Genomic DNA, 21,001 nt, shown 5'->3' with positions numbered 1-21,001 from the left:
CATTTTAACAATGACGAAAGTAGTCAATAGAAAAAAAAAGTTACTGAAAATTAATATTTATTTTTAAACAACTGTTCAAGCAAACAATAAATTAAGAGTCACGCCAAATGGCTAATTTTCCAATATATATAATTTGGCATTGCTGAAATTGAAATATTGAATAAATACAGGAATTAAAAATATTGCACAAATAACATGAAATAATATTCACTTTATAAGGTCACAACCGGACAGTATGACACAAGTTCGTATGTCCATCAAAGTGCTTTCCAGTTTCAGAAGTAGAACTTCTGAGTATTATATCAATAGTAGTCAATTGAACTTAACTGGATCTGTAAGATCGGAATCCTTAAAAGCAAATGTGAACGAACACAGTGAGTTTAACAAGCTGATGTGTCTCTATACTTTGAGTTAAAAACTAGCGTAGTTTAAGATATTGAACTATTTTGATACTAAATTATTTCATCTTATCCCGATACTGATGTATGGCCTTGTTTGTGGCAAAATATTGCCATGCTGGCACTTTAGTGATCTCAATACATAAATGTATAAATTAAGTTAAAATTAGTAAGGTCCAGAATTGTCACATTTGCACAAACATTTAGCAGAAAAATGAAGGCTATATCATTTGCAGCAAGCTTGAGGCATGTTAAGTAAAATGGCACAAGCACCCTGAGCTGCCATATGGGTTGTCATATATAAAAATATATTAACTATTTTTGTAATACCAATACCTAGAATAATATAGAAAAATATTATAATTTGCTATTACAGTCTGCACCATTTCCATTTTTAGAATCCAGAAGTCGTGGATTGATATGTTTGTATTTTTGTTGGATGTTCACATGGACACTAATATTACGAGGGTCTCGTAGCACCATTCGATGAAGTTTCTTCACCCCTTTCATTAGTTCTTCGATCTTTTTATTGGATGTCAAAACTGGTTTCCTTTCTCCTGTGAGATCAGGGTCTTCTGGGTATAGCTCATCACCTAAAAAAAGAGAAGAAATTATATATAAATTAATATTTTAGTTATCCTCATTCTAGGTACCTCTTGTAATTTTGCCTTCAGGTAGCAAGATGAAAGCTTGTAAAGTCTCAGAAGTGGTTTGAAACTATTTTTCACAGGCTCTCAATCAATACACATGCATAAATCTTTTGTATCTTTTGTATATTGTGTATGTATTTATGCTACTGTTTTCGTTTAATTATGTTGGTTGGGCTTTGCCCCATGTAAGCCGCCCCGATTCCCCGCGGTGAGATGGTGGCGGGGTATAAATCAAGTTTATTATTATTATTATTATTAATAAACCTGAAGATAGTAAATAAACTCTTATCACAACTTAAATAACTAACCAAACACCATTTCATCTACCTGGTAAAATATGTATCTGGCCGTCTGAAGCAACCAACACAACAGGCATCCAGCGTTCACATCCTTCTAAAGCTCGCTCAGAGCCAAAAGTGTGCAGATCATGAAGTGTTGAGAAATTGCCAAGTCTGCATAACTCATAGAACTGTGGTGGTGCTATCCAGATGTCTTGAGACTTAAACAGTTCAAAAGCTTCTGAGGGTGAGGACCACTGAAAAAGAAAGAAGCTTTAGATAATCTCCATAGTCTGTAGTTCCAAATGAGACATATTTAAATCATTTTGATTGTTTAATTGTATTTCAACAATGGAAAATCACTGGGTGAGTTTGGACAAGTCACCTACTCTCAGCTTTAGAGGAAGGAAATGAAAAAAAAAACTTCATCTGAATAAATGTTGCCAAGAAACCCTCTGATAAGATTGCCATAGATTAGAATTGACTTAAAGGTACACAATATCTTCCTATTTGCTTAAAACGGCATTCTGTGTCCCTGAGGTCACTTTAAAGTCAGAGTTCATTCTGTTTTGAACAGTGGTTCCTAACCCATGGGCCGTGAGACCTAAAATAATGTCCACGAGACATGCAGGAGAAAACTGTAACTGCGCACATGCAGGAGTGCGCATGTTGTCATTGGAGGAGAGCGAAAGAGAGGGAGAGAAGGAAGGAAGGAGACACCAGGGAACGAGAGAAAAAAGGAGAATCCCCCAAAGTTATTGTTGTTGTTTTTAGCTCCCATTGCCACACATCAGTTGTAAGGGGAAAGCAGCCCTTTCTAAGACCCTGTTTAGTCCCCCAAAGTAATTATTATTATTGCAGCCATTAGGGAAAGTTACTTGGGTCTCGCGTTCTGCTTTTTGTATTTTTTTCAACCTCCCCTTCTTTTTTTTTACACAAGCGTTAAGAAAATCTACAGATAACAGCACAGCCCAACCAAAAGTTTTTTTCTTGGTATCTTCTCTTTTAGGCCGGTTTCTGGGGTTATTTGGGGCGCCGATTCAGAAAATTGCATTGGAAAGACCACATCAACTCTAGATTATTGAATATGGTTTTCTGTAGGCGAGCAGATGGCGATTACTGGATGGCATATGTTCTGTATCAGAAACTAGAGCTGATGTGGTCTATCCAATGCAATTTTCTGAATCGGCACCCCAAATAACCAAACCCAATCTAAAGTTGGCCAAAAACTGATTTGTAAAAAGGCCCCTGGTAGCTGCTGAACTTGCTGACTGAAAGGTCGGCGGTTCAATCCAGGGAGTGGGGTAAGCTTCCGCTGTTAGCCCCAGCTTCTGCCAACCTAGCTGTTCGAAAACATGCAACTGAGTAGATCAACATGTACCACTCCAGCGGGAAGGTAACGGTGCTCCATGCAGCCATGCTGGCCACATGACCTTGGAGGCATCTATGGACAACGCTGGCTCTTTGGCTTAGAAATGGAGATGAGCACCAATCCACAGAGTCGGACACGACTAGACTTAATGTCAGGGGGAAAATCTGTACCTTTACCTTTTTGCATTAATGTTGGAGAGTGGTCTCTAGTCAAAAAAAGTTTGGGAACCACTGGTTTTGAAGAATTAGAATCATAGAATTACACTAGATATTGTACTGCCCATTTTTATGATAAACTTCCCGCACTAGCCTCAGGGTTCACCCCCTATGATCTTATAGCACTTTAACTTCCACCATGTTTACAAGTCTTACTTAGTGAACTTTTGCCCAGCTCATTTGTATGATTCTATTGCTGTATTTTAACTTGTGTTTTATTAATGGTGGTCATTTTATTTATGTTTTTTTTTAAAAAATTCATTTGCGCGTTGTTTGGTATTTGATGTTACTGTACTTTGTTCTGTATTTGTAAGCCGCCCCGAGTCCCCACGGGGAGATGGAGGCGGGGTAAAAGGTAAAGGTTTCCCCTGATGTCAAGTCCAGTCATGTCTGACTCTGGGGGTTGGTGTTCATCTCCATTTCTAAGCCGAAGAGCCGGCGTTGTCTGTAGACACCTCCAAGGTCATGTGGCCACTGGCATGACTGCATGGAGCACCGTTACCTTCCCGCCGGAGCAGTACCTATTGGTCTACTCACATTGGCATGTTTTCGAACTGCTAGGTTGACAGAAGGGAGGCGGGGTACAAAAATAATAATAATAATAATTATTATTATTATTATTATTATTATATTGTACTAGCTTTGCCCGGCCATGCGTTGCTGTGGCTTATGGGAATCCTTTGTTGGCCAGGTGGAATAGCAGTGAATAGCCTTGCAGTCTCAAAGCCCGGCCGTTTTCTGGAGTAGCTGGAGCTTTTTGTTGTATGAAAGTAGAGGCATGGATGAGGGGTTGTGCTGCCAAGCTTAGTGTTTCTGGGATGTGTAGTTTTGTTGTTTTGTCCTAGGCCGAAATGTCATTACCCTTTTATATATATAGATTGATTCTGGTGCTCTTTTAAACACTGGTAACTAGATTTTGATTTCATTTATAAAACCTTGCCACAGATGCTGGCACATGGCCACACTGCCTGAAAACCCCCCAGCAACCCTGTCAGGACGTCTCTCACCTGGCAGGCGGTGACCTCTCCGTCTCCGTCGGGCTCGTGGGCGCCGTGGGGGTGCTCGGGGGCCGCGTGGGCGAGGCAGCAGAGGAAGAAGGCGGTGTCGTACCTCCGCCCGCCCTTCCCGGCCAGGGCGCGGGGCGTGAGCCAGTTGCTCCACTCGCTCAGGGCCCAGATGTTGGGCACGAGGCCCAGGCGCCGGCACAGCGCCAGGAAGAGGCTCGGCTGCCTCTGCACGCGCCGCCGCCACTCGGCCAGCTCCGGGCCCGGCAGCGGGAGCCGCTCCGGGGGAAGCACGCACGGGGCCGGCCCTTCCGAAGATGAGAAGGCCTCGATGGCGGCTTGGGCCTGGTCCGGCTCGGCCAGGAGGAGCAGGCCGGCCTCCTCGAAGGTCTCCCGGATGGCGCAGAGGCGGAAGGCCAGGTCTCCGGGCAAGGCCTGGCCCAGCTCGGGGCGCTCGGCGGCGAAGAGCGGCGCCCTTGGGCCTCTCTTCGGGCGGAGGCCGCACAACGGCGCCGGGCCCGGCAGCACCGTCCACCACTCCGGGGAGAAGTCCGCCGCGTCCGCCACGCCGCCCGGGAAGACGTGCGCGCTCGGCATGAAGGCGCTGCGGGGGCTCCGGCGGAGGAGCAGCACCCGGTAGTCGCAGCCGCGCGGAGAGGCCCCGCCAGCGCCGCCCCCGGCCGCCAGCAGCACCGTCGCCGCCTCACGCCAAGGCCGCGACCGGGGCGCCATCCCGCTCCCCAGGCTGAGGCCCACGGACGTGCGTCATCGCCCCGCGACACCCTCCGCGCTCAGACCACGCTGCTCTCCAGCGACCCCTAGCGGTCGGGCTGTTGCAGCCCAGGCGCCTGCGTGACTCCTTTTCATCCAAGCACAAAGGAGGCCCCAGTGATGCAGTGGATTGAACCGTTGTGCTCGCAGGACTGATGACTTGAAGGTTGGGCTGCTGACCTGAAGGTTGCCGGTTCGAATCCACCCTGGGGAGACAGCTCCCTTTATCAGCTCCAGCTTCATGCGGTGACATAAAAGAAGCCTCCCAGAAGGATGGTAAAAACATCAAAATATCTGGGCAATGTCCCCTGGGCAACGTCCTTGCAGACGGCCAATTCTCTCACACCAGAAGCAACTTGCAGCATTCCTGACACACACACACAAAACAATCCAAACACAAGCCCGTTCCCAAGGGGGTGCTTTAGGGGTTCAAACCATCCCCAAAATTTCCCAGGTCAAACAAAAAAAAGCATTGGTTTACACACGAATTTTAACTGGTTAAGCAAAGCCCCCTGCCAAGTCTATTACAGTAGAGTCTCGCTTATCCAACGTAAACGGGCTGGCAGCACGTTGGATAAGCGAATATGTTGGATAATAAGGAGAGATTAAGGAAAAGCCTATTAAACATTAAATTAGGTTATGATTTTACAAATTAAGCACCAAAACATGTTATATAACAAATCTGAGAGAAAAAGTAGTTCAATACACAGTTATGCTATGTAGTAATTACTGTATTTACGAATTTAGCACCAAAATATCATGATATATTGAAAACATTGACTACAAAAATGCGTTGGATAGTCCAGAATGTTGGATAAGCGAGTGTTGGATAAGTGAGACTCTACTGTATAAGCAAAAATTAGAGTCCCTCCAGAACAGCAACCAAATTTTGATTATTCACACTATAATTGCCTACCTTTCTATCAATTTACATATAGGAGCCCCCGGTGGTGCAATGGGTTAAACCCTAGTGCTGGCAGGACTGCTGACTGGCAGTTGCAATCTGGGGAGCAGGGTGAGCTCCTATATGTCTGCTCATTTCCCATGCAGTGACATGAGAAAAGCCTCCCACAGGATGGTACAACACCCGAGCAACGTCCTTGCAGACAGCCAATTCTCTTACACTAGAAGCGACTTGCAGTTTCTCAAGTCGCTCCTGACACGGGGAAAAAAAACATTTTACATTGCAATAGCAGCAATAGCTGGCATAGTGGAAGCTGCCAAAATGTGGTAGCTGGCAGGCAAAGCCTGAGGTGCAGGATTGGGGGGGGGGGGGGGATTGCAGGCCAAAACTGAGAAAACTGGAAAACGGGGGCATCTCCCACTGATAAATCTAGTCCAGGCCCTGCCAAAGAAACCATGGAACAGAAGCAAAGACAAGAAGCTGTGTCATTGTTAGATCTTGGACATATGAGCAAGACTGTTTCTGATGACCAAGTGAAAGCTCAATTAGTGCAAAATCCACAGACTCCATTGCCAGGATATGAATTTGTTGATAAGAAGAGACGTCTAAGATTTCAACACAAATGGTTCAGAAGATTTCCCTCGTTAGCCTACTCATTGCATGTACAATTGCACTGCAAGTACTGTGTGGTGTTTGGAGGAGAAGCTGGAGATAAAGGTGGTTATCAGAAGCTTGGTGCATTGGTTGCTAAACCATTTGTGCGATGGAAAAAATGCAAGAGAAGTCTTCAACGGACACCAACAAACAGAGTACCATCAGGACAACTTGTGCTTGGGTGTCCAATGCATCGTCTCTGCCTGTTTAACTCTCTTGATTGGGACGCTGCTGAATTGTGAAGAAATGAAATGGCTGAAAGCAGTAGACTATTTATTTCCTTGAAGGATTTCGTACACTGTAGTTAGAACCTAGTAAACAGCTTGGCTGCGAGTGCGTTTTGGTTCTAGCTTGGCAGAATAGCAGAGGTCAGCCAGCTGGCTGATCGTATTTTTAAAAACTGGGGCAAACTAACCAGCATAACTATAATCAGAGGCACACACGCAAAACTAGACATCTGCTTGCTCTACTTTTCTCATAGATACACTGTTTTGTTCATTTAGAGGCACAGAGATTTTATCCTGAAATACGTCTTGAATTTTTTTTACTATTGAATTCCATTGTGCGCTTATCAGAAGTCCACCAAATTTGGTGAAATCTTTTTTGACTAAATTTGGATGCGTGTTAGATTTGCGTAATATGGTCATCGTAGTGCTGACTACAAGCAAAAGTCAAAGCTGCTCCAGGAGCACCTAGAGTGCCTATTTGAGGGATGTCATCTCTAATTTAAAGCCATGGCTCAATGCTATGCTATCCTGGGATTTGTAGTTTGGTGAGACATCAGCCTTCTTTGGCAGAAAAGGCTTCAGACTTTGTAAAACTACAGCCCCCACGACTCAATAGCATTGAACCAAGGAGCATAGACATACTCAAAGGTTTTCTTCTCCATTGCTGGAAGCTTTGGTGCTCCAACATTTTTGTTTTTATAGAAGGAATTCTAAGCAGGCAGCAACCGAGTTTTGTACTAATCACCCTCTGTACATAGCAATTGATGTCATAGTTTTAATAATTGTCATGTTACGTTGTTTTATAACTATGTTATTATATTGTATTTTAAATTTGTGGACTATTTTTCTTATGTAGGTAGCCCCGAGTCCCTTCAGGGAGATGGGAGGCAGGGTACAAGAATCAAGTTATTTTATTATTATTATTACTACTACTACTGTAATACACACCTTTTGGGACCAAATGAGTGCACTTTCCGTCACTGTACATTACATTTGGCAGTGAACCCTTTTTTTGTGTTAGGGTTTTGAAAAGTGAGGTGCACATTAGATTTGCTTGCACATTAGACTTAAATAAATACAGGCATTTCCTTTAACCTTCGGTTACCTCTTCAATGGTACCACCATTCATAGAAAACCATTGTGAAACTTCAGTTGAACAGAATAGTGGGTTGCACACATTTTTGAACACAACCTGCAATGTGTACTTAGCAGAATTTATAAAATGGGCCGTTGCCTTTTTGTACCATGTTCTTGCACGCTGTATGTAGTCTCCTTTCTTTCGGCTCTGTTCAGAGACTTGCCACATATGCAAAAGGGCAAGATTTCAAAAAGCAGCCATTCCTCTGTAATCCTGCTTGTACTGTATGCTTCCCACGGCAAGCGGCTGCTCACGTTGTAGCCTTACTCTCCCATCCAGACCTCACCCTGCATTAAAAGACTAACATAATCGTATTGGGAGAGAGCATTTAGAGGACTATAATCCAATGGTCTTCCTGAATGACTTTTTATATAATGAAAATCTGTGAAGGGTAAATATGTTGATGAAGAGCTTCACAAAATTTATTTATATACAAATTATTCCGCACTCTTAATTTTTAGCCGGAAGGCTAGGAGCTTTAAGGCCTCTTGGATTTTAATTTTATGTAGAAAAAATCCCATGGCACATCGAGTTCCTGGTTTTGTTGTTTTCAATTTCAATGTCCTATACGGGAATATTTATTATTCCTTATCTAGTCCTCCCTCTGGTTTTTATTTTAGTATGAACAAAAACAGATTAATATGTTGTCCATGCTTCACAACCTCTGAGGATGCCTGCCATAGATGTGGGCGAAACGTCAGGAGAGAATACTTCTGGAACATGGCCACACAGCCCGAAAGACATACAACAACCAAAAACAGATTAAATATTTGTGTGTCTTTAGTTCAATATGCATAGCATCTGGTATTCAATTCTGGAATCAGAAAACTCCTTGGCTTTATAAATTCTAATGGAATCCCATTATTTTTCTCTCTCTTCTACATGAAAGGCTTAGCTGCTACTAGTGAACACATTAAAATCCTGATCCAAACACCTTTGCTTTAAAATGGGGAAATATATAGAACATCTAGGTGAGTATGGTTTAGCTATATCCCCGAGAAGTAGTTTGGATCCCTCTGTAATGAAAACCAGACTCAAAGAATAAACCCAATTTTGGATAAAGCAAATTCCCACTGCGTTATGTAATTATATAAACATCTGAATGTCTATATTTGTCTCATGGCAAAAGTAATTTAAATCGGTCCTATAAATTTGGAAAAAGTTTTGCATTTTGGGCTACACAGATACCAGTCTCTTAAAAAATGGGAGGAGATGAAGAACATCGGTCCCTTAAGAAGTTATTAAATTCCAGAGCGGTACTGGAAATCACTTAGGACCCACACATAAAAGGAGAAACAGGTCTCCAAGTGCTTATTGAAGTTTTTTTTATATACTTTGAGCAGTGGTGTTTTTTTGGGTGGAGGTATTGTTTTATCCAATCCAATGCATTTCAGTCATATATTATTAATTGGCCATCTTCAGGGGCTAGAGGAAATGTCAATCCCAGCCAGTATCAACAATGGACAGAGATGGATAGAGATAGAGTTCAATACTCCCACTACTGAACTGGGTTATATGGATGACCTAGTGATTTAGTGAGGAACCCAGCTCTATTTGATAATCTTATACTCAGACATCTGTTGTTTTACACACACATAAAAAGGCCCTGAAAACACATTGGCAAAGTTAACAGAAGAGACTTTATTTTAAATAATTAATTTATATTAAATAAATAAATAATAGCAACAGGCTTTATCCTGAGCACAAAAACCCATGCTCTTGCACAGATGGAATGATACCAGCTCATTACAATTTAACACTTGCACAGTCATTGTAAAACAGATTTGTAATACTGACCTTGAACAAATATCTCAACCAGTAGAAGTCAAAAGTGCTTTTATTTCTTTTGTACCACAGTTGGTATTTATAATTTCTCATTGCCTTCAGTCATAATACCTGAATTTGTCATCTCCTCACTATATAACAAAGTTTGATTTTTTAAAAATCTCTTTTTACAAAAAGAAATCTTCCCTTGCCCTTTCCAGTGAAAATATACATTCTTGCTCAAGAAAAATGGCTAAGGCTGTAAACATGAGAGTGTCATCAGGCTTTTTTTTTTCTTCTTAAAAAAGTGTGTACACATTTTAACAAAAGTTAAACTTCAGCTTTAACTCAACATTTTAAAAATATTCAGTTAGTCTGTAGTTGCAGCAAATCTTCATAAATAAAATTGCTAAGAAGTATTATTTAAAAAAATGTCAAGTGGCTGAACAACACACGCCCTTCCGCATACTAAACTTCTAGAAAGCAACTGGAATGTACTGCGGTTAATTTTAATGACAAATGTCCGTGTATTTCGTGAAACCAAATTCTCATTAGTGTGGCTTGAAGTACAAAATTATGAATACATCACCAGTAACATCTATACATGTCTTTGCCTCCTTTGCATTCAGTCAGCTTCCCAGACCAAGTGATCGGAGTCTGTCTGTGGATCACACTGCACATACCATTGTCCTGGGCATCCTTGGATAATTAATGGTAGAGGTATTAGGTAATTAGAAAGTGGCAATCCTGTCTCATACTTTCTTCTGTCTTTACATTCCATGAACATGAATGAATACACAGTTGATGGTGGGAATGATCTTGAGAAACAGGCAAGAGGGAAATCTGAATCATGTTTTAAGAGAGATATAAGACCCTAACGCTAACCCTAACTGGGGGCCGGGCTGTGGCGCAGCTGGCTAGTAACCAGCTGCTATAAATCACTACTGACCGAGAGGTCATGAGTTCGAAGCCCGGGTCGGGTTAAGCCTCCGACCATAAAAAATTTTTTTTAAAAATAGCCCCGGCTTGCTGTTGACCTAGCAGCCCCGAAAGATAGTTGCATCTGTCAAGTAGGGAAAATTTAGGGACGCTTTATGCGGGAGGCTAATTTAACTAATCTACAACACCATAAAACTGCTCACGAGGAAAAGAAGAAGAAGAACAGCCACCAATGGATGGTGAAGCAACAGCTCCCCCTGTGGCCGGAATTGTGAAGCTGGAAAGATGTTAAAAAAAATGCCTCTGTGTCTGTCTAAAACTGAATGTTGTTTGTCTGTTGGCATTGAATGTTTGCCATTTATGTGTTCACTGTAATCCGCCCTGAGTCCCCTTCGGGGTGAGAAGGGCGGAATATAAATACTGTAAATAAATAAATAAATAAATGTAAGGAATACAGTTCTGATACTCATTTACAAACATACCTAAATCTCCATCTTAAAACATGTTTACTTGAAAACCAGAAATGCTACCTGGTTCTGCCACAGAAGAATTGTCTAGGCAGGTAGTGCCTTACAATGTTATGAATTTATGCAACAAATAGATCATTTGCAAAACAAATTCTGAACATCAACAAAACTGAATCACACCTCGTAAACCTACAAAAACTTAGATGAGTAACAGCACATATAGATTGAAATGATAAAAAATAACATTACTCTCAGCTACTGAATCTGTATTTCCTGATTGTGCCAGAACAAGCACAGCTGCAGAGCTACTTGGACTGGAGACTGGAATGTGCAAAGAATACAGAATTGTTCCTTACAAGAGTACTACAAAGTTACAATTCAAACATGAAAAGCCAGTCTCCTGCTGTTTTTCTCTCTCTCCAGCATTTAAACATTGTCATTTGCAGAAAGTTTGAAGTGCAAGTGTTGCCCCATTTAAAAAGGTCTGTGGCACACATGTCTAGCCCTTGTGAAGCAAAGGTGGGATCTTATCAATGAACTACGATTGAAGCGACAGTGGACAAATAAAGAGGATCAATAGCAGCAGTCTGAGTATTACATGCAAAGTGGGGTATTGTAGCACCAATATGAATTCAAAATTGTTAATTATTTCTGTATTTTATTTATTTACCATATTTATATCCCACCTTTCTCTACCCCTGGGGGGACGGGACTCAAGGCCGTAGTCTCAAATTAAATCCCAAATCCATTCCTTAGTATAATTGTTCAATGAAACAGAGGTATTCACAACCACAAACTAACACAGATTTGATGCACTCAATAATTAACTAAGGATGCCATCTTAAAACACTTGCTTATTGAACAATTTTATTTTGGACTCTATTTTTGTGTTAACACCTTTAGAAGGCTTCCCTGGCTACATCCTCCACAAAAAATAAGAGACTTCTTTGACAACATGTGCCTGTCACTTCAAAGGCCAAGTATCAACCACTGTTACATACATTGTGAAAAATGTGTGGGACAGAAGCCTAACCTCGCCAGGTATATCCTGAAATATATTCTATTTGCATATATGCTTATAAGTAAATAAGCTGAAACATACAATTCTAAAGCCAACATAGGGATACTGTAGTCCTCAAAGAGAATGTGGTTAGCAGCAGGCAATAGATTAGATTTTTTTAAATTTGAATTGACTGCCTACCCATCTAACCGAGATATGTGTATATGAAAGCCAATGTCACAGGATTTTGGTAACAGCTCCATTCTTAGATAGGTCCAATATATTCAGTGGGGCTTATTTAAATAAGTGCATACAAGCTGGCATATTTGCAGAAGGTTCTATTGCATGTACAATCAGACTTCAATGGTTCAGCATTCCTAAAACTACACACAACCCTTGAATCCAGTGGAGCCTTCTGTGCAAACATATATGGGATCTGGCTATACATATCTAGTTGTAAAGACATTAATGAGATCATTGCACCAATGCCAAATATGCCCTGTGAAAGTTCCCTTGAAAAGAATGGGACATATTTTCAAGCACTGTTAAGGTTGGAACTGCAGTTTTCAGTGCCTTCACTTCCACAGGGTAATAGTGTAAGATGTAGATACTTTCCCCTTGCTTCTCAATAATTTCCTTCTTTTCTGGCAGTGGAACCATTTTGTTTGCTGTTAGTTTGATCCATCTATAGTAAGCTACCCTAGACAATATGGGGTACTACCAGACCACGGACAGTATAGGGTACTGGTTGGTACTATCTGGACTAGTTATAGTATTGTGGGAGGAGAAGAGTAAATGATAAAAGCCTGCCCCTCGTGTCATCTAGCCCACTGACTTAGTCTCATGTGTAGAGGGCAGGAATCTGACTTGTAGAACCAAACAGTTCCTGGCCATAAGTCCAGATGGATTGGCAGTTCTTGGAAAACCACTATGCTGCTCTTTAGATTAAGAACATTTTAGAGAGGAACTTGCCTGCACAGGAAGGAATTCTTGTGTTCTTTATCAATGTCCTTTAAAGAACAGTTTTATGTAACCTGTGCATTGTACATTTCATAAAGAACAAAGAAAGCATGTATGGCAGGTGCCGATAAATTTTTGTTGTGAAAAACTAAGCTATTCCACATTTAGTTGAAGCCCTACGTTTACATTCCATCCAGCTGTCAGTTTTTCAAAGGGCTTGTATCAGACACAGGCACAAGCACTGCCATCCAAGTCACATTATGTCAGTGCTTGAGCAGGTCAGGATTATAAGATTGATTCTAATCGCCTTGATTCTTGCAGGTAAATATATAAATCCCATTATAAGTAATAGGAGATGCACATGTGCAAACCTCAGAGTGTCAACGTGAGATCAGGTGTCTTATTTGTACCATAGAATTAAACTGGATCAGTCTGGCATTTCAGGTAGGACTGGAAAAGACAGTATAATTAGCCAGGGTTACAAAAGATCCCAAAGAATCCTTAGGATCCTTGGAGAGCCACTGTCAGTCATACAGAACTAGAGGGACCAAAAGCCTGATTTACTATAAGGCAGTTTCATACATTCCTACATAAAATTTAACACCATGCTGTACTGTACATCAAAAGTCAGTTGCATTGACAACCCAGACCATACCAACATTTGATCAAAGCAACTTCCACAAACATAAGCAGAAAATACCTCCATAAAAATGTTTCTACAGCTGTAGCCTGATGCTGCAGTTCACAAACACTGACTGGCACACAAGCCTTAACATTTTAAGTGTTTTCAATCCAAACACACTTATTAGGAAAGACCTCCCACTTAATTCAGCAGTGCTAAACAAGATTCCAAATAGCCTTAGACTCTTGTTCTGCCTAACATGGTTCCTATGCATATGAATTACAATTTAACTAAGGTCAAAGCAGAGGACTCAGCCATAAATGTCAATCTCTGTACATAGTATGGCGTTTTATATAAATGTGACTGGCATGGAGTTAAGAACCCAAAATACCAAGAAGTAGAGTTTCCTTCCTCCCACCCCCAGCAAAGGAGAAGAAAACTATGTTATGCAATCATAAATTGTAAACAGGGCTTCTTAAGATTCCTGTAAGTGGTGCTTAATCTTCCTCTTGTAGATTTAGGTTGCATTTAACATTGTACATTTGCCAAATATGCAATTAGTCTCCTCATCCCCATAAAGATTCAAGTCTCTATGCAATTTGATCCCAGAAACAGAAACTTTAAATCATAACTCCAGAGATTAAAAAGTACAATAAAAGATTGTTTTTTAGAAGGAGGAAACAAATCCACTGCTCAGTCCAGAGACACTATTCCTGATGTTTAAAGGGAATGCTATGTAATTTCTAAATCTCCCTGTTTTGTCCCTTAATCCATTCCAACCTCCAAACGATGTGCAATTTGTAAACATGGGTCACCACCGGAGGAGGCTATTCACAAACCACATTTGCTTCTGGTTACTCAGAATAGCGAATCTAGAAATAGCAACTATAGCTGGTAGTTGTAATACCTCTCTTTCATCAACTCTGAAGGGCGCAGCGAACAGGTCTTTCCCCTTTTACTCAAATAAAGGTGTATGTACCTTGAATATAGACTGTTATGTAAAGCTAGAATATCTCAAAGTGTGTCTGGTTCAGGGTATGGACAGGGAGCAGACCCCTTTTACAGCAACATGGATACCAACCCCAGGTAACATGTTTTCCTGGTGCAGAAAACATCGTAGCCTTTGCATTTTACTCAAATAAAGGTGTATGTACCTCAGAAATACTGTCCTGTAAAGCTAGAATACCTCAAAGTGCGGCCGGTTCAGGGTCTAGGCATGGTGCAAACATCTTTTCTAACAATGTGGATCCCAACCCTAGATAACAAATTTTTTCCTGTGCAGAAAACACCTTTTACTCCAATAGAGGTTTATCTTTTCCTTTTACTTCAATAAAGGTGTATATACCTTGGATATAAGCTGCTCTGTAAAGCTAGGCTATCTCAAAGTGCAGCTGGTTCAGGGTCTGGGCATCCCAAACCCAAATAACAAGTTTCCCTGTGCAAAAAAACACCTTTTACTCCAATAAAATACCTCAGATATAGGCTGTCCTGTAAAGCTAGAATCTCTCAAAACCATGGCTGGCATAGGTATGGGGCAGAGACCTCCAGGGCCCTTTCGTGACCACAGAATGGCTCCTCACCCCAGAAGGAGTTCCCCTGGGCAAGGCATAGGCCTGGCCTTCCTTCCTTTTCTGGGCCTCTGGCAGATAGGAGGACCCCTCAGGAGAGCTTGGCTACGCAGACAGCCAGGATGATGGCCACGAGGAGTACGGCGGTGAAGATTATGCCGGCCAAGACCCTGCTGACGTCGCAGAAGGCCTTGGGTTCCTCAGCAGAGATGAGGCCCAGCGAGGAGGCTCCGGCGCTGACCGTGGAGTGGAGCTCTGCGCCGGGGTCCTGCTTGGCCTCCACAGTCCACTGCGGGACACTGACCTTCATCTCCATCTCGTAGCGCATCTCGCCCACCTGGTTGATCTCATTCTCCAAGTCCTTGAGGTCGGCGGCGTCGATGTCGTGCCCGGCCTCGTACTTCATCTTCTGGGCGCTCATGGCCCGGGCGGCCACAGCTGAGGTCCCGCCACTGAGGCCTGTCTGGATGAGAGGCTTCTTGGGCACGTTGAGCGGGAACTCCTGGCCTAGCTCTAGGGCGCGGCGCATGTCCGTCTCCAGCAGCTCCAGGCAGGTGGAGAAGAGCACCCAGAGCCGCTCCAGCTCTGCCCGCTCCTCCTTCCCCGTGGTCTTGTCACGCAGTGCCGTCGTCAGCCTTGTCCGAGCCGCCACCGCCAGCTCCTGGGCCTTGCGCCGCGTCTTCTGCAGCTCCTCGCGCAAGTTCTGCGAGTCCGAAGCCCCCCCAATTGTCAGCACCAGGTGCCGGTAGCAGGCCGTCACTTTGCTCAGCGCATCCAGTAGCGCCTTGCACTCCTCCTTCGCCATGGTGGACGTGGACCTGGACCTGGTCTCGCTTCAGGCAGCTTCTCCGGCTCCTCTTCTATACCAGGAGGAGGAAGCTGTTGGACTGTGAGGACGGGATCAGGCCAAAGCAGGATCGCTCTCGTTCGCGGCGGCTCCCCAACATCTCCAGGAAAAGATCTCTTCCTCACCTGAAGGACACAAAGTCAAGGAGGAAAAGTGTGAGAAAAGCCCACTCCACTCCTCGTCCTCCTCTAGACTCAAGGGCTTCTCCTCCTCTTCTTCCTCACCTGAAAGACTCAAAGCTGAGGGCTAAAGGTGCTAGAAAGATCCACTGGGCTCGTTCTCCTCTGCTTAGACCCAAAGCTGAAATAAAGTCCTGCTGGGTTCCTTCTCTCCAAAGAGATACGAAGCTGTCTGAGGAAGTGCAAGAAAGATCTACTGGGCTCCTGGCCCTCCTTTTCTTAGACCCAAGGGCTTTAACTCCTCATCTTCCTTGCCTGAAAGACACAAACCCAGAGAGAGAAAAGTGCAGAAAAGGCCCACTCCGCTCCTCGCCCTCCTCTTCCTCAGCCGAAAGAAATAAAGCTGAGGGAGAAAGTACAAGAAGCCTCTACTAGGCTTTCTCTCCTCCTCAAAAACAAGGAAAAAAAGTGCAAATAAATAAAATAAATCTCCCTGGGCTCCTTTTTACCCAAATGATACAAAGCAAAGAAAGAAGTCCCTACTGGGCTCCTTTTCACTCAAAAAGACTCAAAGCTGAGGTAAAAAGTGCCAGCAAGGCCTGCTTGGTTCCTCGTCCTCCTCTTCTTAGACCGGCTTCCTCCTGGAAAGAAATCCCCACTGGGCTCCTCGGCCTCCTCTTCTTCACCCAAAAGACTCAAAGCTGAGGGAGCAGAAAGCGCAAGAAACCTCCGGGAGGCTCTCTTCTTCTTATCTCCTGAGGTGGAAAAATGCGAGGAAGGTTCCTTGGCCTTCTTTTTCCTCACCCAAAAGATGCAGAGCTGAGGGAGAAACCTCCACTAGGCTCTCGCGCCTCCCCAAAGACAGGGAGCTGAGAGGAAAAAGTGCAAAAAAATTAAAATTAATTTCCTTGGGCTCCTTCTCTTCACCCAGAATATACAAAGCTGAGGGGGGAAAGTGCCAAAAATCCCCACTTAGGCTCCTTCTTTTCAATCCAAAGACTCAAAGCGGAGGGAGAAAGTGCCAGAAAGGCCCGCTGGGTTCCTCGTTCTCCTCTTCTTCATCCGAAAGAGACGATGCAGAAGAGACGAAGCTGAGGGGAAAGGCCCGCCAGGCCTGTCCTGCTCCTCGAAGGGAACCGTGCCAAGTGCTGGGCTTGTCCTTCCTTTTCTTCGTGGCCCCCAAAAGCCCGGGGGCGAAGGCGGAGAGCGGGCCCCCTTTAAGGCCGCTCTCCTCCTCGCTCGCTCGCTCGCTCTCGTCCGGATAAATAGCGCGCAGCTCGCAGCGCCGCCGCCCTTCCCTGCTCCTGCCGCCCCGAGGCCTCTCCAAGCTCCACCTCCTCCGCCTGAGGGGACGCGCCAGGCCTCATTGGCCCTCCGAAGAGCAGCAGCAGCCCCAGGAGGAGGAGGTAAGGCCTGACCCCGGAGGAGGGGAGGAATGGCGGCGAGGAGGAGGAGGAGGAAAAGCAAGAGCGGGGCTGCGGAGGGGAGCCCGCCGCCCGCCTTGGCTTAGAGGGGGAAGCGAGCGCTGGCCTGGTAAGTGGAGGCGGCAACCTCCGACAGGCCTCGCGTTTCCTGAGGCGGACTGCCGGCGCGGAGGCGAAGGGGCCGGGCCCAAATGGGCCGCAGTCGCCCTGGACTGGCCTAGCCGGAGAAGGGAACTCCGCCCGCCGCCTCAAAACGCCGAGGGACGCCTTCCTCCAGCCTTGCCTTCCCTCCTTCCATTCGTGCATTTCCTTTATGCCCTGCCTTCACTTCTTCCTTTCCCTTTTCCCTTCCGTCCCTTCTTTCCTCCCTCCCCTTCTCTCTTTCCTTCTTTCCTTCACCCATTTCCTTCATTCCTTCCCTTCTTTCTTCCTTCCTTCCCCTTCGCTTTCATTTTTTCTTTCCTTCATGCATTTCCTTCCCATTCTTTGTGCATTTCCTTCATGTCCTGCCTTCACTTCTTCCTTTCCCTTTTCCCTTCCGTCCCTTCTTTCCTCCCTCCCCTTCTCTCTTTCCTTCTTTCCTTCACCCATTTCCTTCATTCCTTCCCTTCTTTCTTCCTTCCTTCCCCTTCGCTTTCATTTTTTCTTTCCTTCATGCATTTCCTTCCCATTCTTTGTGCATTTCCTTCATGTCCTGCCTTCACTTCTTCCTTTCCCTTTTCCCTTCCGTCCCTTCTTTCGTCCTTCATTCCTTCCCTTCTTTCCTCACTACCCATCCTTCTTTCCTTCATGCATTTCCTTCCCATTCTTTCCTTCATGCCTTTTCTTCCCTTCCCTGCCTCCTTCCTTTCTTTCATCCCTTCTTTTCTTCACCCATTTCCTTCATTCCTCCCTCCCCTTCCTTCTTTCCTTCATGCATTTCCTTCCTTCCCATTCTTTCCTTCATGCCTTGCCTTCCCTTCTTCCCTTCCCTGCCTCCTTCCTTTCTTTCATCCCTTCCTTCTTTCCTTCATGCATTTCCTTCTTTCCCATTCTTTGTTCACTTCTTCATGCCTTCCCTTCCCTTCTTCCCTTCTTTCATCTCTTCCATCTTTCCTTCATTCCTTCCCTTCCCGTTATCCCTCCCTTCTTTCCTTCATGCATTTCCTTCTTTTCCCGTATTCCCTTCTCTCCCTTCCCTTTCTTTCATGACTTCCCTTCCTCTTTCCCTTCCCGTCTTTCCTCCCTCCCTCCTTTCCTTCATTTATTCCCTTCTTTCCTCCTTTCTTTCAAAACTTCTTTCTTTTTTCCTTCTCTCCCTTCCCTCTTCCTTCCCTTCCTTTCCATCTTTTCTTCGTGCATTTCCTTCATGCCTTGCTTTCCTTTCTTCCTTTCCTTTCCTTCCCTTCTTTCTTTCATGCCTCCCTTCCTTACTTTCTTTCCCCCTCCTTACTTTCCTTCATCCATTTCCATCCTTCCCTTCTTCCCTTCATGCATTTCTTTCCTTCCCAACTTTCCTTACAACCTCTGAGGATGCCTGCCATAGATGTGGGCGAAACACTGCTCTGTGAGGCCTGGTCTGCTGCTTCTCAAACTGTATCCTTCCCACATCTTGGCTCAATGTTTGGGGTCCCAAAAATTGACAATAGTGAAAGGTTTCTGAATGCTACCTCTACATTTTCACAAATCCTGTTAATGTTTACAGTGAACTCTGCAGGAAAATGCCTCAGCTGTATACTTAATTAGAGGGGAAACCAGCCTGTTTAGCAATCCTTGCAAATGCTGATTTTGTTATCAATCAATTTTTGATTATTGTACATTTTCTTATATATACTTGGGGGTCACTTACAAATTTCTCAGGCCGAAAGGAGTCCTGAGTGGAAAAGTTCAAGCAGCTCTGGCCTCACTATGGAATGAATGCAGTTTGACACCACGTTAGCAGCCATGGCTATATGCTAAGGAATCATGGGAGTTGTGGTTTTATAAGGTCTTGAGCCTTCTCTGCCAAAGAGTGCTAGTGTCTCACCAAACTATAACAACCAGGATGTCATTTAAAATGGTTTCAAACTGCATTTATCCTACAGTGTAGATGCATTTGTTCTTGGATAGAAGGCAAGAGGTAATAATTGTATATCAACAGCAGTTTTACTAATAGTTGTCAGTAGTGCTAATAATAACAAGTGACTCAGCATGTTTGCGGAAGCTTTTGTGGAGACTGGTTGCATGAGGGCAAAGACTCTTGTCACTGTACCTTTTTGTTTGGAAATAGAATAATTGAGGGGAAGGTAACTATATATGGAGCTGGAGGGGGACAACCACAATCCTCCAGACTTTTTTTGTCCACCGCTCTCATCTCTACTCGGCATACTGCATATTATGGAAGTTCCAGTCCATATCTGGAAAGACATTATTACCTACCTCTGGTGTATAGTAAGTGAAGTGTCTATACTGTAGAATTAATGTCTTTTAAAATCACTAACTTTGAAAACTAACTGTGGAATTCTGGGATTTGTAGTTTGATGAGACACCAGTACTATTTGACAGGGAAGACCAAAGACCTTGCAAAACTGAAACCTCTATGATTCATTGATTCGTGGCAGTTAAAGTAGTGTCAGGCCCCAACTACACTGTCATATAATCCAGTTTCTGAATTGAGATGATCTGCTTTGAACTAGATTATATGTCAGGTAATCCAGTTCAAAGAAGATAATCTGGATTCAAAAACTGAATATGGCAGTGTAAATCCAGCCTCAGACTGCACGAATTCTACAGCTTAGATGATGTACCTTAGAAAAATAGTTAATACAGAATCCATTGTTTCTTTATACAAAATGTGCAAAGACAATGACTTATTAAAGCAGTAACTTGAACCGATTTGGTAGTCTTGTGTTTAAGACTTCCAGTGCAGTTGACTATAATTTGCTCAGATGCTGCTCTTTGGTGAAAGTGGCTTACTTCATGCTAATCTAAGATATCTAACCCCAAGGATGGACTCTGAACAAGCATATATAATACAATCCTAAGCATATCAAGTCCCATTGAATGATACTATATGGTAGCTTGAATAGTATGGATGTTGTAATTCCTAGACTGAAACATGAATGCACTTTTTTAACATTTATAACTCCAGATCTCTTAATGTTACAAAAATACTAAAAGCAGCTTAAGCGTGTTTGTTAAGAATTCTGATAAGCTTTGAGCAAAAAAAAAAAGTGTGGAATCTTCATTCCAAAGAAATGTAATTCTTAGATTATAATCATTCACATTTTGATACTATCTGAGAATGTTTAGCTGTATGGAATTTGAATTTAATTTCCTATTCTAATCAGATGTGCTTGTCTTTATTCTGTTATACTGGCAAATATTGTGTTAAAAGCTTGCATAAGTTCACGTAGTGATTACTCAGGGAAATAAAGCAAGTATATTTAATTTGTAATTGGCAAACAACACAGCATGCCTAGTTATTCAGTGAATACCATTTTCATGCATTAAACACAAACTAATTCAATGTCATGTGGCTACATGCGTAAATCATTACCAAATCTTGGGAACTGACTTTCTTGGAAAGGGATAGCAGAACTCTCCTTTTGAAACTGAAACAATAAATTCACTAACAATTTAAACCAATTTATTTCTGACTTATTTATGTCAGTGGCTTTGGAGTTGTTACAGATCATGCTGCTTATGGTGTCCCTTCAAGT

At 43.3% G+C, this 21,001-nt stretch overlaps 3 protein-coding genes across 3 annotated transcripts in view; 1 reads left to right on the top strand and 2 right to left on the bottom strand.

Moving 5' to 3' along the window:
* Positions 1-40: 40 nt before the first annotated feature.
* Positions 41-4,846, bottom strand: nudt19 (nudix hydrolase 19). The gene is made up of 3 exons (XM_003227407.4): positions 3,921-4,846; positions 1,376-1,583; positions 41-991 (listed from the first exon to the last, which is right to left on the bottom strand). Exons 1-3 carry the CDS (start codon positions 4,647-4,649, stop codon positions 756-758), a joined length of 1,173 nt encoding a protein of 390 aa, XP_003227455.1. The 5' UTR covers positions 4,650-4,846; the 3' UTR covers positions 41-755.
* Positions 4,847-9,232: 4,386 nt separating this feature from the next.
* rgs9bp (regulator of G protein signaling 9 binding protein) lies at positions 9,233-17,087 on the bottom strand. Its single transcript, XM_016997402.2, has one exon. The coding sequence runs from the start codon at positions 15,734-15,736 to the stop codon at positions 15,023-15,025; it is 714 nt and encodes a 237-aa protein (XP_016852891.1). The 5' UTR covers positions 15,737-17,087; the 3' UTR covers positions 9,233-15,022.
* Positions 17,088-17,172: 85 nt separating this feature from the next.
* The window catches only part of ankrd27 (ankyrin repeat domain 27), a 42,158-nt gene continuing 38,329 nt past the window's right edge, over positions 17,173-21,001 (top strand). The window contains exon 1 of the mRNA XM_062961793.1: positions 17,173-17,303. The gene's annotated coding sequence lies outside the window, so the exon portion shown is untranslated. The remainder of the gene's footprint in view (positions 17,304-21,001) is intronic.

The sequence above is a fragment of the Anolis carolinensis genome, unplaced genomic scaffold (genome assembly GCF_035594765.1).
Source record: "Anolis carolinensis isolate JA03-04 unplaced genomic scaffold, rAnoCar3.1.pri scaffold_9, whole genome shotgun sequence".
NCBI classification, from domain to species: Eukaryota; Metazoa; Chordata; class Lepidosauria; order Squamata; family Dactyloidae; genus Anolis; species Anolis carolinensis.
This window is presented reverse-complemented; position numbering and strand designations above follow the sequence as displayed.